General features: G+C 40.4%; 1 protein-coding gene across 1 annotated transcript in view; it reads right to left on the reverse strand.

Moving 5' to 3' along the window:
* Positions 1–3,495: 3,495 nt before the first annotated feature.
* Positions 3,496–18,522, reverse strand: part of LOC141145538 (uncharacterized) — a 195,931-nt gene continuing 180,904 nt past the window's right edge. The window contains exon 28 of the mRNA XM_073632305.1: positions 3,496–6,911. Coding sequence (XP_073488406.1) covers positions 6,688–6,911 — 224 coding nt within the window. The 3' untranslated portion in view covers positions 3,496–6,687. The remainder of the gene's footprint in view (positions 6,912–18,522) is intronic.

An 18,522-nucleotide genomic window follows, 5' to 3' on the forward strand; every position in this document is an offset into this window, starting at 1 on the left:
GCATTTTTAGTGACTCAGCATCAACAGTTTTATTATAAAGTTTATTTGAAATTATTTCATTATAACTATTTTTACATGTTGGCTGTAAATTTTTACAATTGCATTTTACAAACAGTTGTATTGATCATTTACCTAAATGTTGTTCCTAAAGAAGATCTATGATTAGACCAATTCATTGTATAGAAGATTTCTTCCTTTCCTTCGGGTCTGGTCAGCATGTGTTGAGGAGCATTAGCAAGACACAACCACTGTACAGGATTACTAAGAAGGAAACAACTATGGCTGCCCCCCATGGATAAAAAAACATAGTTTTATAAGCCATACCCCCCAAAAAAAGTTTTCAAATATGACTGCATAATAATAAATTATTTACATTAGCTATTTACATATTCCCTTAAACAAAAAAAAATTGTACATTCCCTTTAAAGAAAACCTGCACTGAGAGAAAAATGGGGGCTGCCATTCATCACTTCTCCTTCTGGTTGTCATGTTGGCCATCTGGGTTTAATGCATGATTAGTCACTGACCTGGAACATGTTGAAGACTTATAAAGCCCCATACACACTATCAGATTTTCTGCTGATTTTTGTCTTCAGATTTACCAAAACCATGTAGTGCAAGGGCCTGCCTGATTGCATACACATTGAAACTCCTAAGGTTTGACCTCCTTATATGGTTTTGGTAAATCTGAAGGAAAAAATTAGCAGAAAATCTGATAGTGTGTATGGAGCTTTAGGCGTTCAGAGTTACTGGCTACACACTTTTTCCCGGTCAGCAAGGCCGGGCATTTTCAGAAGGTGTCAGCAATTTTTTTCAGTACAGGCTTCCTTGGAGTGAACCTGCGTTTGGCCATGCAGGGCAAACCAATAGTTTCAGATTAATGTCAGAGCACCAGTTAAATTAGCCCAATTTTCCTTTACTCGCCTACCGCTCCACTCAGCTGGCGAAAGTTAAAGTAGAACTATAGGCAAGTATTTTTTTTTTTCATTTTGGATAGAGAAATGGAGGGTTATAACCTCTGTCAGGTTTTTTCCCCCAATCTGTGGCCCATTGGGGAGATTTACCTTCACGTCCTGTAACATAGCCAAAACAGGAAATGAGAAGAAATCAATGCAAATTAGGAGAATCTCTTGGGGATCACCAGAACTTGAGTCCATGATAGAAGATTTCCCCTCTATATTTTTTCTGGGGACAACCCAAATTCTGGGATTTTCTTTTACTTTCACTTTCAATGATAATGGTAAATAGGAAAAATACAGAGGGTGAATCTCCTTAATGGTGACACAGGCAGCAATAAAATTGCCTTTAGGTATGCTTTAGGAATAGAAACTTTGCGTAAGTCATGACTCGGAGCTTACATTGGATAAGGACTCTCTCCACTTTTATGTGGCGGTATTGGGTAACAATGGGACCAATCATCAGCGCTGTCAAGTAGGAGAGAAGAGAGTCAGTCAGTCACATGTTATTCAAAACTCAGAAGTACTGGGTGGTTGGGGAACAAAGGGAAGGCAGGTAAACTATATGGTAAACAAAAGGTTGTGGACATCTGACTATCACACCCATTATATGGCCAAAATTATGTGGAAGTCCCTTCCAATGATTAAGTCCAGGTGCTACCAATGAAGGATTCTGTTATATCCACAGCATTCTAAGACATTTTAGACAATTGTGCTCTTCCAACCTTGTGATAATGGTTTGGTGAAGACCCTTTTCTGTTCCAGCAGGACTGTGCCCTGTGTAAAAAATACATGATGTTTGGTGTTGAGGACCTCCAACGTCCTGAACAGAGCCCTGACCTCAAATCTACTAAACACTTTGGGATGAATTGGAACACTGATTGCTAGCAAGGTCTTCTCACCCAATGCCTGTACCTAACCTCACAAAAACCTCTATTGGCTGAATGGTCACAAATTCCCACAGACACAAAGAAGAAAGTTGTGGAAGGTCTTCCTGGAATAGTAGAGGCCATTGTGGCCATAATTGGTGGTCAACTGAATACTAAAGTGGACCTAAATTGTATCACCACAAATCAAAAACTCAATTTAATTCATTTTTAATATTCAAACAAACTCCCCCACCCGTCCATGTCTCCATACTTCATTTTGTTGGGAATTCACTTTGAAAAATGCCCCCTAGCACTTCTGGCCGTGGCCATCTTGAGGAAGAGCAGATGATTCATGTAGCATTTACTACTTAGCTGTCTGAGCCCTTAGCTCAGGCATGCAGACAGGAGGGTGTTTCTAACTGAGAAAATCCCTCCTCCCCTCCTGAAGACTCCTCAGATGTATGACATAATTTGCCTAGGCCAGGAAACCAGGAAGTAACTGAAGAAACATAATAAAAATTGTTTAAGACAAGTAAATATGATATACTTTCCTATCTATTTACTAATGCTAGCAGCATAAGGATTAAAAATAGTCAATATTGATTGAGAGAGTAAAGTTCCGATTTAATTCCCATGATTTTGGAATGGGATGCCAAACAGTCCCATATACAGTGCCTTGCAAAAGTATTTACCCCCCTTGGCATTTTTCGTGTTTTGTTGCCTCACAACCTGGAATTAACATGGATTGTTTGAGGATTTGCATCATTTAATTTACAGAACATGCCCACAACTTTGAAGATGTTTTTTTTTTTGTGAAGCAAACAACAAATAGGACAAAATAACAGAAAAAGTCAATGTGCATAACTATTCACCCCCCTAAAGTCAATACTTTGTAGAGCCACCTTTTGCGGCAATCACAGCTCCAAGTCGCTTTGGATAAGTCTCTATGAGCTTCTCACATCTTACCACTGGGATTTTTGCCCATTCTTCCTTGCAAAACTGCTCCAGCTCCTTCAAGTTGGATGGTTAGCGCTTGTGAACAGCAATCTTTAGATTTGACCACAGATATCTATTGGATTGAGGTCTGGGCTTGGACTAGGCCATTCCAACACATTTACATGTTTCCCCTTAAACCACTCAAGTGTTGCTTTAGCAGTGTGTTTGGGGTCATTGTCCTGCTGGAAGGTGAACCTCAGTCCTAGCCGCAAATCACACACAGAGTGGTACAGGTTTTGCTCAAAAATATCCCTGTATTATGCACCATCCATCTTTCCCTCAACTCTGACCAGTTTCCCAGTCCCGACTGCTGAAAAACATCCCCACAGCATGATGCTGCCACCACCATGTTTCACTGTGGGAATGGTGTTCTTTGGGTGTGTTGGGTTTGCGCCAGACATAGCGTTTTCTTTGATGGCCAAAAAATTCAATTTTAGTCTCATCAGTCCAGAGCACCTTCCTTCATACATTTTGGGAGTCTCCCACATGCCTTTTCGCAAACTCAAAACGTGCCATTTTGTTTTTTGCTGAAAGTAATGGCTTTCTTCTGGCCACTCTGCTATAAAGCCCAACTCTATGGAGCGTACGGCTTATTGTCGTCCTATGTACAGATACTCCAGTCTCTGCTGTGGAACTCTGCAGCTCCTCCAGGGTTACCTTAGGTCTCCGTGTTGCCTCTCTGATTAATGCCCTCCTTGCCCGGTCTGTGAGTTTTGGTGTGCGGCCGTCTCTTGGCAGGTTTGCAGTTGTGCCATGTTCTTTCCATTTGGTTATGATAGATTTGATGGTGCTCCTAGGGATCATCAAAGATTTGGATATTTTTTTATAACCTAACCCTGACTTGTACTTCTCAACAACATTGTCCCTTACTTGTTTGGAGAGTTCCTTGGTCTTCATGACAGTGTTTGGTTAGTGGTGCCTCTTGCTTAGGTGTTGCAGCCTCTGGGGCCTTTCAAAAAGGTGTGTATATGTAATGACAGATCATGTGATACTTAGATTGCACACAGGTGGACATCATTTCACTAATTATGTGACTTCTGAAGGTAATTGGTTGCACCAGAGCTTTTTATGGGCTTCATAACAAAGGGGGTGAATACATACGCACATGCCAATTATCAGTTTTCTGAAAAATTGTTTTATGTATATATTTTTCTAATTTTAATTCACCAACTTAGACTATTGTGTTCTGATCATCACATATAATTCAGACTAAAAAAAACATTGAACTAAAGGCTGTAATGTAACAAAATGGTAAAAAGCCAAGGGGGGTGAATACTTTTGCAAGGCACTGTAGGTGTGACGATTAGATGTCACCAAACTTTCGACCATATAGTGTGTGTTCACACGGTGGGGCCATCATTAAAATAAACCTGTTGATGTTCTGAATATGGGCAAACCACACCTTTAACTTTAAAGGAACTTGCCAGCATAGCCATATGTCTGAAAAACCCATTACAAAAAAACACTATTTTCACATAATGCTTATATTTACATCTATGATTCAACACATAAAACCTCAGTTGCTGCTCTAGATGAAAAGGTTTCATCCTTCACATGTTGGGGAACTCCATCTCACAGCCAAATCAAATATTCTTGTTTATTGATTTAACTAGCCACAATATGACAACGCTGGTAATCAAGTCGAAACACTTGGCTCGGGTAGTATCATGTTCCTAAACAGTTCATGGGCTTCCTCTCATATTACCCAAAGTGATGTCACTACGCCTTTACTCGGGGAGCAATGTGCTATTGGCCGATGAGTAATATTCCATCTGGAGTTGAAGGGATGCTAGAAGCGATGCTTTCCTATCAGACAAACTGATAATGGGGCGGAAATGATTCTCATTCTCATACTGCTCAGAAGTCTGCTGTGAAACGCTATGTTTGGGAGGAGTGGGGAAGAGTTGGGCCCTTTCATACTTATCTGTATGTAGCATTGGGCACTTTTCGGACTCAGGTGATTGAAGGCATTTATGTGTATTTTTAAAGAACAACTTCACTTTTAGTGAAGTTGTCGATTAAATAAACCAGGGTTGTCCAACCTTTTGAACTTCCCAGGCCACAATGGAAGAAGAGGACCTGTTTTATTATAAAAGTAAAAGAGAGCAACATAAAACTAGTGCGATATTTGACAGGGTTTTTGATAAACAAACGCATCAATATCTGGTTGGATGGATGGAGTAGCAATTCTCAATTAATTCTAAAGGTGCTCATCAGATATTTTGGTTGTAATTTTGCCCTTCGTGTTCTTCATCCTTGAACATAGTTGCTCACAAATATAGCTGCGGAAAACTGATGACCTGAATACATGATGAATGAATCGTGATGTTATTGTGAAGAGTGGGAGATTTTTCTTTGGAAAGATAAAACGTATAAAAGCTCAGTTACGAGACACTGTCAAATTTTTGTTTGGCCGCATATGTTCACTAAGCGTGAACACATTTTTACAAAAAATTGCTCCAAAAAAAAAAAATCAATTTTTTAAAGTAAGTTTATGATTTTATGACACAGGTGACACAGGCAGCAATAAAATTGCCTTTAGGTATACTTTAGGAGTAGAAACTTTGTATAAGTCATGAGCTTACGTTGGATAAGGACTCTCTCCACCTTTATGTGCCGGCATTGGGTAAAAATGGGACCAATCATCAGCGATGTCAAGTAGGAAGGAAGAGAGTCAGTCACATGCTCTTCAAAATTTAGAAGTACTGGGTGGTTGGGGAACAAAGGGAAGGCAGGTAAACTATATGGCCAAAAGGTTGTGGACATCTGACTATCACACCCATTATATGGCCAAAATTATGTGGAAATCCCTCCAAATGATTAAGTTCAGGTGCTTCCAATGAAGGGTTCTGTTATATCCACACACAGCATTCTAAAACATTTTAGACAATTGTGCTCTTCCAACCTTGACATAATGGTTTGGTGAAGACCCTTATCTGCTCCAGCAGGACTGTGCCTTGTGTAAAAAAATACATGATGTTTGGTGTGGAGGAACGCCAACGTCCTGAACAGAGCCCTGACCTCAAATCTACTAAACACTTTTGGGATGAATTGGAACACTGATTGCTAGCCAGGTCTTCTCACCCAATGCCTGTACCTAACCTCACAAAATCTCTATTGGCTGAATGGTCACAAATTCCCACAGACGCAAAGAAGAAAGTTGTGGAAGGTCTTCCTGGAATAGTAGAGGCCATTGTGGCCCTGTTGTGGCACTAAGTGTGAACACATTTTTACAAACAATTCCTCCAAAAAAAACAATTTTTTTAAGTAAGTTTATGATTTTATGCTGGGCTGCATTCACAGCCATCTTGGACCACATTCAGCCCATGGGCCACAGGTTGGACACCCCTGAAAAAAACCTTCCATCCCCCCGATTGTAGCTCATATATCTATTCACTTCTATGGTCCTTACATGGTGGATAGTTAGGTGCCACCATAGGTATGAACCATGAATAGGAAAAAAGGGGGCCACGACAAGCGGGCAGAGGACTTTTCTTGGATGCAATGACTGTGCAGGACTAGGCAGGGCCGCATCGTAAAGAACAAAGGAATTGGGATGAAGGATTTAAAGGGCAACTTCAAAATTAGGGAGTGGAGGTCGTTATAGTCACAAGCGTAATGTGGGGGCAACTGTATATTAATTCCAATGGTTCTATAAATGTTATGTCCAACAAGCTCATTAGGTGTGATAGACAGGTGTCCACAAACCAAAAGTACCTCCCACCTGTCCTGATCATTGTGGGATAGTCTTTGTTTTTGCCTGTGGTGAGGCTTCGAAAGATGGACATGTTTTGACTCATATGTTGGAATGTTTGCAGCAGGTCTAAAATTCCTCCCAGTTTTAAAATTCAAAATATCAGGAAATGTCACTGGTTGGAGTACTCGAGCCATCCATTGTGGAGTTTCTTATTTGGCATGTGATGTGGCAGCAGTTTGCTGTTGACTTCTGTGATCTGAGGAACGCTTCTGTCGGGGGTGACACGATCGGTCTGTCCTTTTAGTGACAAGTATCTTATGACCACAGAATGCCAGTTAATGATCTCATCCACATGTACTGGACCCGTAAATTGTTGATCCCGGTATATGCCACCTGAAAGACAAAATACGAGGCCTTTACTGATAATAGAAAAGAACTAATATTACAATATATCTAAGGCCAAAGTTTAGGATACACAGTGCAAACTGTATGTCATTCAGTAAGGCCCAATTCACACCTCAGCATTTTGTAGCTTGAAGCTCCAAAACGCTGGTGGAGAAAAAAATCTATTATTCTCTATGGAGTTGGTTCACATCTCCTCTCCAAGTTGCCTGAAGCTAAAAGATGTTCTGGAGTTCTTTTTTGTAGCTCTAATTGGGCAGATTTGCATTTTGATGCATTTTTCTTACCATATAAATGAATGGAAACACGCTTTTTGTGCATTTTGTTGTAATTTTCTGCTCAAATGAAAAAAATAATAATAATAATAATGATATTATATGAATAAATAAATGTATAATAAATACACACATGATTAAAATCATCATAAATAAATAAAATGTATTAATAATATGTAATAATACATAATTAACCCCTAACCTTAAAAAATATATAAAATACATTACTATTATTATTAATAATAACAACTTATTATTAATAATAATTTCTTTATTTATTTTGCGTTGGGGTTAGGCCCCTTTCACACAAGGCATGTCTGTTTTGATGGACTCCACTTGCTCAGTGGGGTATCGATCTGTTGATCCGCGCTAATCAGGCAGATAACAGATTCGTCTCCGCTCACTGTGCTGAGACGAACCTGTCGGAGTCCCGCTCACCTCTATGGGGAGATTGGATGAAAACGGATCCACCTGTCCGTTTTCATCCTATTCCATCCGATCAGCCAGACGGATGAAAAATAGGGTTTCCATCTGTCTGGATTTGTCGGACAGGATCAGATTGTCACTCCATAGAGGTGAATGGAGTTTTCCGATCGGTCCACCCAAAAAACGGACAGGTGGACCTGATCGGACAGACCATGTGAAAGGGGCCTTAGGGTGTTTATTTATTATTATTAGTAGTAGTAGAAGTAGTAGTATTATAAATACCCTAACCCTAACAAAAAAATAAATAAATAATAAATAACACCAACCCTAATCCTAACCCAACTTTTACCTTACCCTAACAAAATAAAAAAAAATAAAAAATTATAAATTTATAAAAAATTAAAAATGATAATAATAATAATAAATGAATAACAATGATAAAAAAAAAGAAAAAAAAGCTGAAAAACATAGCAACAAATGATGCAACAGATGATAGTTTTTGCTATTGACTAATAAAAAAAAAAGCCAAAGCTGAAAAACGCTGTAAAAAAATGTACAAATCACGCCAAAATTGTGCATATGAAAGCGTAAAAAAAAATGCTGGAAAGAAGCTACGCTCAGGTGTGAATTCAGCCTGAGGGTTTACATCCACTACTGCTACTAAGCAGAGGAAGTATTAGTCGACAGCTTACGGTTCAAATAACGTGAGATAGGGGGCGCTAGTTACATAATCCACATTATCAAACCACATATAATCGTGAATTAGTGAACATAACTATACCATATAAAAAAAACACACAATAAAAGTCCTTAACCTCCCTGGCGGTATTCCCGAGTCTGGCTCGGGGTAGAATTTCAGAACCAAAAGCGGTAACCCCCGAGCCAGACTCGGGATCACATCGCAGGATCCAGGAAGAGCTTACTTACCTTGTCCCCTGGATCCTGCGATGTCTCCCCGCAGTGTGAGCGGCTCGTCCTCCGCTCGATTCATCACAGAGCCGGGCTCCGTTCCCTGCGAGCGTTGCGACGCACGAGACGGAGAACGGCGCCAAATTCAAAAAGTGAAACCCACACTATACATACAGTATACTGTAATCTTACAGATTACATTACTGTATGGAATTATTTCACCTCCCTTTTGTCCCTAGTGGTCTGTCCAGTGTCCTGCATGCAGTTTTATATTATAAACACTGTTCTTTCTGCCTGGAAACTGGAGATTGTCCATAGCAACCAAAACCATCCCTTTACATCAAAAGAGGTTTTAGACCAGCTAGAAAACAGCGATAATAAATTAGAATCACTCGCAGAATTGAGCGATAGTGATTTGTGCGGAGATCCGTCATCAAACACCGAAAAGTAATGACAGCGACAATTCTGCAACTGAGCAAATTTCAGTGTTTTTGATTTGGTTACATTATTGAATAATTTTTATTATTATTATAATATAATAAATAATTATACCAAATAATAATATAATAATTTATGATTTCGTGTTTCAAACTTTATCATACCCGAGATGTCTAATAGACTCTGGTTTGGACATATTTAAGTGAGTTATTCCTAATGCCCCGTACACACGGTCGGATTTTCCGACGGAAAATGTGTGATAGGACCTTGTTGTCGGAAATTCCGATCGTGTGTGGGCTCCATCACACATTTTCCATAGGGATTTCGGACACACAAAGTTTGAGAGCAGGCTATAAAATTTTCCGACAACAAAATCCGTTGTCGGAAAATCCGATCGTGTGTACACAAATCCGACGCACAAAGTGCCACGCATGCTCAGAATAAATTAAGAGACGAAAGCCATTGGCTACTGCCCCGTTTATAGTCCCGACGTACGTGTTTTACATCACCGCGTTCAGAACGATCAGATTTTCCGACAACTTTGTGCGACCGTGTGTATGCAAGACAAGTTTGAGCCAACATCCGTTGGAAAAAATCCATGGATTTTGTTGTTGGAATGTCCGATCAATGTCCGATCAATGTCCGAACGTGTGTACGGGGCATTAGAATTACAGGCCTACAATATAAAATGCCAAATTTCCATGCAAAATAATGGTACCGCTTTCAGCATCAAAAATATGAAATAATCATACTGCCAGGGAGGTTAAAGTGAGAATATTGAAATAAATGAAACTATATAAGTGCTGAAAAAATACAGTCCTGAAAAACGAAAAAGCATGATTTTCCGATTCCAAAAAATTGTTGCAAGGTGATCTTATTTTCTAAGCTTGATAGTGAGCCACATAAATATCAACACCCAACGTGAGCAGATTACGGTTAGCTTTGCATTATCTGCAGTGTTACAAAACACCATACGGTTAAACGTCTTCTTTACTGCCTTTAAGAGTTTCACTTTTGAGACTATACCGGTCTCTTCTTCACCATAAATTATGACAGAGTCTAAATTGACGTCAAAGCAGCACGAGAAATTATCCGTGTTAGTTGAGTTTGTGATTTTTCCATATTAGTCCACTCTACCATTTTACATCTCCTGATAATAAACCAGTAAAAGGTCAGGGCAACCTGACCGTGACATTGGAGATATTTACCGTCTCCTGCAGAGTAATGGAAATCTATAAGAGAGATCGTTGAAAGGGAAATTTTTATGAATTTATTGAATCAGCATAGTGCAGTCTTACCTCTTAGGTATATTTGTGTTTATTGTTATTTACTTGTATTCTCTCCATGTCAGAACAGACATATCAACCCATGTCAGGCTGTAAGGCTGGATTCACACCTATGCATGTTGCTTTTGAGCGTTTTTGGAGGTTTCTTTTTCATGCTTGGCACGTTTTTGAGCTGCGTTTTTGCTGCGTTTTTGCCGCGTTTTTGCCGCGATTTGCGTTTTTTTTTTTTTTTTTTCATTTTTTTTTACAGTCTTAAAAAAAAATTACAAAAAAAAAAAAACAAAAAAAAAAATTTAAAAAAACGGCAAAAACGCACCAAAAACGCATCAAAAACGCTGCAAAAACGGTGCACTTGCGTTTTTGATGCTTGTCCATTGAAATCCATTACATGCAAAACGCTGCTTTTTGCATGAAAAAAAGTCCCCGACCCTTTCCAAAAACGCAGAGATACAAAAAAGCATTGATGTGAACATGTTCCATAGGAACCCATGTTAAAAAATTCCCATGCATTTCTGCAAAATGCAAAATGCATCAAAAAACGCGCTAGTGTGAATGGAGCCTAAGGCCCCCGTGCAGGCTGACATGTTTACTGCCTGAGCTCACAGCTGAGAACCGACACTCTGGGGTTGGTTTACTAAAGGCAAATAGGTTGTTCACTTTGCAAGGAAAGTGGCACTTTTCAAGGGGCGTTTTGCCTAAAGCATAGTGGATTTGGTGAAATTTCTAAATTTGCAAAGAATACCCAATCCCACGCCAGGAAAGTAAAGTAAAAAAAAAAAAAAAACAGCATTTTTGCTTGCACATGATTGGATGATGGAAGTGAGCAGTGCTTAACCTCATTCACTAAGCTCAGGCATTAAGTGCAAACAGACGTTAGGACAATCTTAACCACTTGCCGACTGCTGCACACCGATATACATCGGCACAATGGCAGCGGTGGGCAAATGGGTGTACCTGTACATCCCCTTTAATTGGCGGGGCTAGTGGGCGGGCGCGCCCAATGTGCACAGTGTGACCGCACCCGCGGGTCCCGCAGACTCGATGTCCGCCGGTGTCCCGGAGAGGCAGAACGGGGAGATGTCTATGTAAACAAGGCAATTCCCCGTTCTGCCTAGTGACAGGACAGAGATCACCGCTCCCTGTCATCGGGAGCAGGGATCGCTGTCATGTCAGTGGTAGCCCATCCCCCCCCCCCCACAGTTAGAATCACTCCCTAGGACACACGTAACCCCTTGATCGCCCCCTAGTGTTTAACCCCTTCCCTGCCAGTGTCATTTATACAGTAATCAGTGCATTTTTATGGCACTGATCGCTGTATAAAATGACAATGGTCCCAAAATAGTGTCAAAAGTGTTCGATGTGTCCGCCATAATGTCGCAGTCACGATAAAAATCGCAGATCGCCGCCATTACTAATAAAAAATAATTATAATAAAAATGCCATAAATCTATCCCCTATATTGTAGACGCTATAACTTTTGCGCAAACCAATCAATATACTGTTATTGCAATTTTTTTTTACCAAAAATATGTAGAAGAATACATATCGGCCTAAACTGAGCAAAAAATTAATTTTTTTATATATTTTTTGGGGATATTTATTATAGCAAAAATTAAAAGATATTGTTTTTTTTTTTTAAAAATTGTCGCTCTTTTTCTTGCTTATAGTGCAAAAAATAAAAACCACAGAGGTGATCAAATACCACCAAAAGAAATCTCTATTTGTGGGAAAAAAAAAGGACGTCAAATTTGTTTTGGTGTAACGTCGCACGACCGCGCAATTGTCAGTTAAAGTGAAGCAGTGCCGTATCGCAAAAAGTGCTCTGGTCAGGAAGGGGGTAAAATCTTCCGGGGCTGAAGCGGTTAAAGTGTAACTAAAGGCAAAACTTTTTTTTTTTTTCGTTTTGGACAGGGTGCAGAGGGACTAAAATACCCGTCAGTTTTTTATTGCTGTCTGTGTCCCCATTAGGGAGACAAAACATAAAAACAAACACTCCTATGGCCACATCCGTATGGTTAGATTATCAAAAGAAAAAAGAGGGGTTCAACAAGGGACCCCCGGTCGGACTTTGAGGCACAGCAAACCGGAGGGATCGTACCTCCCATTAGGGAGATTCACCCTCTGTATTTGTCCTGTTTACCATTATTATTGAAAGTAAAAGTAAAAGAAAATCCCAATTTTGAGTTGTCCCCAAAAAAGTCATATCATCCAATGGGGACACTAGTTCGAGTGATCTGGGGGTCCCCAAAGAATTGCTTTAATTTTCAGGGTTTTTTTCTCTCACTTCCTGTTTGGCTATGGGACAGGAAGTGAAGGGAAATCTCCGCAATGGGACACAGATGGAAAAAAAATAAAATAAAAAGACTGACATGGGTTATAACCCTCCCCTTCTCTATCCAAAATGAAAAAAAAAAGTGTTGCCTGTAGTTCTACTTTAACAAAGCATTTACTTTTGGTTACTGTAACCTTAACAGCACCTTTCCTATATGACAGTTTTTTGAGTGTCTCTCATCAGCATGGAGTTCAGGCAGAAGTTAGGGCACCCTTATGCCCCGTACACACGGTCGGATTTTCCGTTGGAAAATGTCCGATCGGAGCGTGTTGTCGGAAATTCCGACCGTGTGTGGGCTCCATCGGACATTTTCTATCGGATTTTCCGACACACAAAGTTTGAGAGCAGGATATAAAATTTTCCGACAACAAAATACGTTGTCAGAAATTCCGATCGTGTGTACACAAATCCGACGGACAAAGTGCCACGCATGCTCAGAATAAATAAAGAGATGAAAGCTATTGGCCACTGCCCCGTTTATAGTCCCGACGTACGTGTTTTACGTCACCGCGTTCAGAACGATCGGATTTTCCGACAACTTTGTGTGACCGTGTGTATGCAAGACAAGTTTGAGCCAACATCCGTCGGAAAAAATCCTTGGATTTTGTTGTCGGAATGTCCGAACAAAGTCCAACCGTGTGTACGGGGCATTAGAGCCTACACTGATCTGACAGGGAGAATATACAAGTAAATATTATATTACAAAAACTAAGCATATTGGAGAGGTAAGATTGCACTATTATCCACTTGCCAACCGCTCTATAGCAGTTTCACTTCCACAGGGCAGCCACACTGAGCAGGATCACATTATATATATATATATATATATATATATATATATACACGTCCTCCTGAACCTCCAGGTATCGGGCGCGAGTACGTGCCGCCGCCGGCTCACTCCCGCTGTGATTCTGCACAGCGGGGCTGATCAGCGGGTCCCACGGACCCAATGTCCGCCGGCACTCACTTATCATTATAGTACACAGGCAGAACAGTATTCAGTGTAAGCAAGGCAGATCGCCGTTCTTTCAGCAAGGAAGGCATGGATGTGTTCCTGCAAAGCAGGAACGCGGATCTATGCCTCCCCCTAGTAAAAGCACCTCCCACACTGTAGTAAAACACCACCTAGAAACACATTTAACCCTTTGATCGCCCTTGATGTTAACCCCTTCCCAGCCAGTGTCATTACTCTAGTGACAGTGCATATTTTTAGCACTAATCACTGTATTGGTGTCACTGGTCCCCAAAAAAAAAAAAAAAGTGTGAAAATTGTCAGTTAGTGTCCAATTTGTCCACCGCAATATCGCAGTCCCGCTATAAGTCGCTGATCGCCGCCATTACTAGTAAAAAAATATAATTTGATAAAAATTCCATAAAAACATCCCATAGTTTGTGGACGCTATAACTTCTGCGCAAACCAATCAATATACACTTATTGGGATTTCTTTTTACCAAAAATATGTAGCAGAATACATATTGGCCTAAATTGATTAAGACATTTTTTTTTTATAGCAAAAAGTAAAAAATGTTGAATTTTTTTCAAAATTGTCAGCCATTTTTGTTTAGCGCAAAAAAAAAAAACAAAACACAGAGGTAATCAAATAACACATAAATAAAGCTCTATTTGTGTGGAAAAAAGGGCAAAAATTGTATTGGGGTACAGCGTCACACGACCGCGCAATTGTCAGTTACGGTAACACAAGGCTTGTATAGCAAAAAATGGCCTGGTCATGAAGGGGAAGAGGAAGTCACGAGAAGTGACGAAACTAGTAGGAGGGGCTTGTAAGGCTGATGTGTGAGGAACCAGGGAGCAACAAAAGGAAAAAAGAGCCAGTGTAAAGGACTGGGGGGAGGGGGCTGATAACCGGGGCTGCAGTGCCGGCTATGAGGTGAAACCTTTGTCCTAGCACTTGTATATACACATATCGAGGCTTATTTTAATCTGAAGAAATGTGAGTGTAATCTGTTTTATGTTCTATAGAAATAAATCTTTTAAAACAGTGAAGCGCTATTGTTAGCTTTATTACTTTGCATGTGGGCGATGTGAGTGGAGACCAATGGTAAATTATTAAGGATAGCGAATACCCTGTGATATGAGATGCCTGAATAAGTGGATAAGCCATAAGAAGGAGGAAAATCTAAAGAGGCCAAGCAGAAGATTGATTGTAATCTAAAGGTGAAGCTATTAAGCCTATAAAAGTGAGGGCACAACTGGTGAAGGTGACACGAGGATATTATGCACAGAGGTGGATTAGAGTAAAGACATTTACCTTAATTTATCTGGTGATATCACAGATCACCAAATGGACTGTTTGTTTTTTGCACGATCGTTTCTTTTGTATATGCACATTTGATTTTTGGTATAGTGCTGAACATATTTTTCTAATTTTTTTTTTGTTTACATATTTTGGAAGTGTGGGAAGTGCCGGCAGCTTTTTGGTACTATATGGCAGCGCACAAGGTTTTATCTAAATCAATGTTTCTCAACTCTAGTCCTCAAGGCACCCCAACAGGTCATGTTTTCAGGCTCTCCATTATTTTGCACAGGCGATTTGATCAGTTTCCATTGCAACATTGGCTTCCGTCTCTCTGATCCCTGAAATTGTGATTATGGGGATGTGCACCATGGAGTGATTCATTCTAGTTATTAATAGTAATTCCTGCATGCTGCATTACTATAATTAGGATTCTTGTACGTTGTGGTCTTTCCTACTGGAAATCTGTAACTTCAGGTCGCCTTTCCCTGAACTCATAATAAAAATGGTCTTTTGTTTTCAAAATTACATCAGAAAATCGCACGTATCATTCATATACTTCTATGAATCAGATGGGACCTGTGGGAACTATTGGAGCCAGATTTGTCCTCAAGTTACATAGTATAGGAGTATACCCTGTGATATGAGATGCCTGAATAAGTGGATAAGCCATAAGAAGGAGGAAAATCTAAAGAGGCCAAGCAGAAGATTGATTGTAATCTAAAGGTGTAGCTATTAAGCCTATAAAGGTGAGGGCACAACTGATGAAGGTGACACGAGTATATTATGCACAGAGGTGGATTAGAGTGAAGACATTTACCTTCATTTATCTGGTGATATCACAGATCACCAAATGGACTGTTTGTTTTTTGCACAATCGTTCTCTTTTGTTGTTTTTGCATGACTGATTGGAATTTCTAAGGACGCTGTGTGCAATAAGGAGTACATTGCACTTTATTGCTAGTTTTAGGGCATATAATTATTTATTTAGTATCAGGAAATTTACAGCATATTGCACATTATATATATATATATATATATATATATATATATATATATATATATATATATATATATATATATAATTTTTGTATATGCACATTTGATTTTTTGGTATAGCGCTGCACTTATTTTGTATCATTTTGTATAGTGCTGAACATATTTTTCTCATTTTTTTTTTTTTTTACATATTTTGGAAGTGTGGGAAGTGCCGGCAGCTTTTTGGTACTATATAGCAGCTCACAAGGTTTTATCTAAATCAATGTTTCTCAACTCTAGTCCTCAAGGCGCCCCAACAGGTCATGTTTTCAGGCTCTCCATTATTTTGCACAGGCGATTTGATCAGTTTCCATTGCAACATTGGCTTCCGTCTCTCTGATCCCTGAAATTGTGATTATTGGGATGTGCACCATGGAGTGATTCATTCTAGTTATTAATAGTAATTCCCGCATGCTGCTATACTATAATTAGGATTCTTGTATGTTGTGGTCTTTCCTACTGGAAATCTGTAACTTCAGGTCGTCTTTCCCTGAACTTATAATAAAAATGGTTTTTCGTTTTCAAAATTACATCAGAAAATCGCACGTATCATTCGTATACTTCAATGAATCAGATGGGACCTGTGGGAACTATTGGAGCCAGATTTGTCCTCAAGTCACATAGCCTATGGCTCAGGGTGATATTGTTACTGAAGGGGTGGCACTAAGCCCAGGGTTACTAGGAATTCTGGATTCCACGGGGCTGTCTTGCAGGGTCCATGACACTCTGCACGGTGTGGCTACCCCATGCTGCCAATTTGCCCCCTGCAGTAAAGCATGCCCCCCCATCCCATGATGTTCCATTCCATGCTCCTGAGTCAATCTCAGACCTAGAGCTTCCCAGCCCTCTCCATAGTACACAGCAAGTCGAGTGTGTGCATTGAGGGGTTCGGGGGCACAAGGTAGCTGTCCTAGGGGAGAAAGAATGCCAGGATGTTGCCAATTGTCAGTGTGTTTTTGTGTCGGGACTAGAATTGTCAGTATTTTATCATTCAGAACCGCGTCCAATTCGCATGACATGTGAAAGAACATTGCTTTCTATTGTGCCTGTTCACATATGTCCGGTGCAGCAGGAGTGCGGATTTAGTGTTCTGTGCAATGCGGTCCGGCTCAGGTGCAAATTCAGGCCCATTGACTTCTATGGGAAGGTTTCTGAATCGCACAGGTCATTCAGTTGTGAACAGGATAAAATCCTGATCTGATCCTGATGTAAATCTCACCTGATCCTGATGTAAACCTGAGCTGATCCTGATGTAAACCTGAGCTGATCCTGATCAAAAACTGACCTGATCCTGATACAAACCTGACCTGATCCTGATACAAACCTGACCTGATCCTGATACAAACCTGACCTGATCCTGATGTAATCCTAACCTGATCCTCATACAAACCTGACCTGATCCTCATACAAACCTGACCTGATCCTGATACAAACCTGACCTGATCCTGATACAAACCTGACCTGATCCTGGTTACAAACCTGATCTGATCCTGATCTGATCCTGATGTAATCCTGACCTGATCCTGATGTAAATCTGACCTGATCCTGATGTCAATCTGACCTGGTCCCGATGTAAACCTGATCTGATCCTGATCAAAAAACGAACCTCAAACGCTTTGTCAATTAGCTGTGAAAACAGAGCTTCAATTTGCACCACACATGTGTGAGCCCAGCCTAACTGTCAGTATATCATTAATCTTGGACCCCAAGTGTCAATATATAATTTTTCCGAGACCCCAGATGTGAGTATATCATTTTTCTGGGGTCCCAAGTCAGTATATCATTATTCTGTGACCCCCAAATGTTAGTATAATATACTGGGACATCAAGTTTCAGTATATCAATATTCTGGGACTCCAACTGTCAGTATTTTATCATTCTAGGACACTAAGTGTCAGTATATCATTATTCTGAAGCCCCAACTGTTAGGGCTCTTTCACACGGGGCAGATCAGTCATGATCCGCCCCTTGAACACCCACTTGCTCTGCGGGGATCGCTCCGCCGATCCCCGCTGAGCAGGAAGATGACAGGTCCATCGCTGCACACTGTGCAGCGGCGGACCTGTCAGAGCGCCGCTCTCCCCTATGGGGGGATCGGATGATGACGGACCGTAGTGTCCGTCGTCACCCGATCCGATCCGAAAAAGGATGGAAAAGTAGGTTTTTCCTCCGTTACACTTTTCGGATCGGAGCGGGTCGGATGTCAGCTGACATCCGACGCTCCATAGGGATGAATGTTTGTCCGTTTTTCATCCGAAAACAGAAGGATGAAAAACGGACATACGGATCGTCCGTGTGAAAGAGGCCTTAGTATAATATTCTGGGACATCAAGTATCAGCATTTCATTATTCTGGGACTCCAACTGTCAGTATTTTATCATCCTAGGACCCCAAGTGTCAGCATATCATTATTCTGGAGCCCTACTGTTAGTATAATATCATTCTGGCCCCCTAAGTGGCAGTATATCATCATTCTGGGACTCCAACTATTAGTATATCAATATTCTAGGACCCCAAGTGTCAGCATATCATTTTTCTGGGGTCCTAAGTCAGTATATTATTATTCTGTGACCCCCAACTATTATGCCCCGTACACACGGTCGGATTTTCCGATGGAAAATGTGTGATAGGACCTTGTTGTCG

This window comes from Aquarana catesbeiana, linkage group LG05 (assembly GCF_042186555.1).
Source record: "Aquarana catesbeiana isolate 2022-GZ linkage group LG05, ASM4218655v1, whole genome shotgun sequence".
Lineage (NCBI taxonomy): Eukaryota > Metazoa > Chordata > Amphibia > Anura > Ranidae > Aquarana > Aquarana catesbeiana.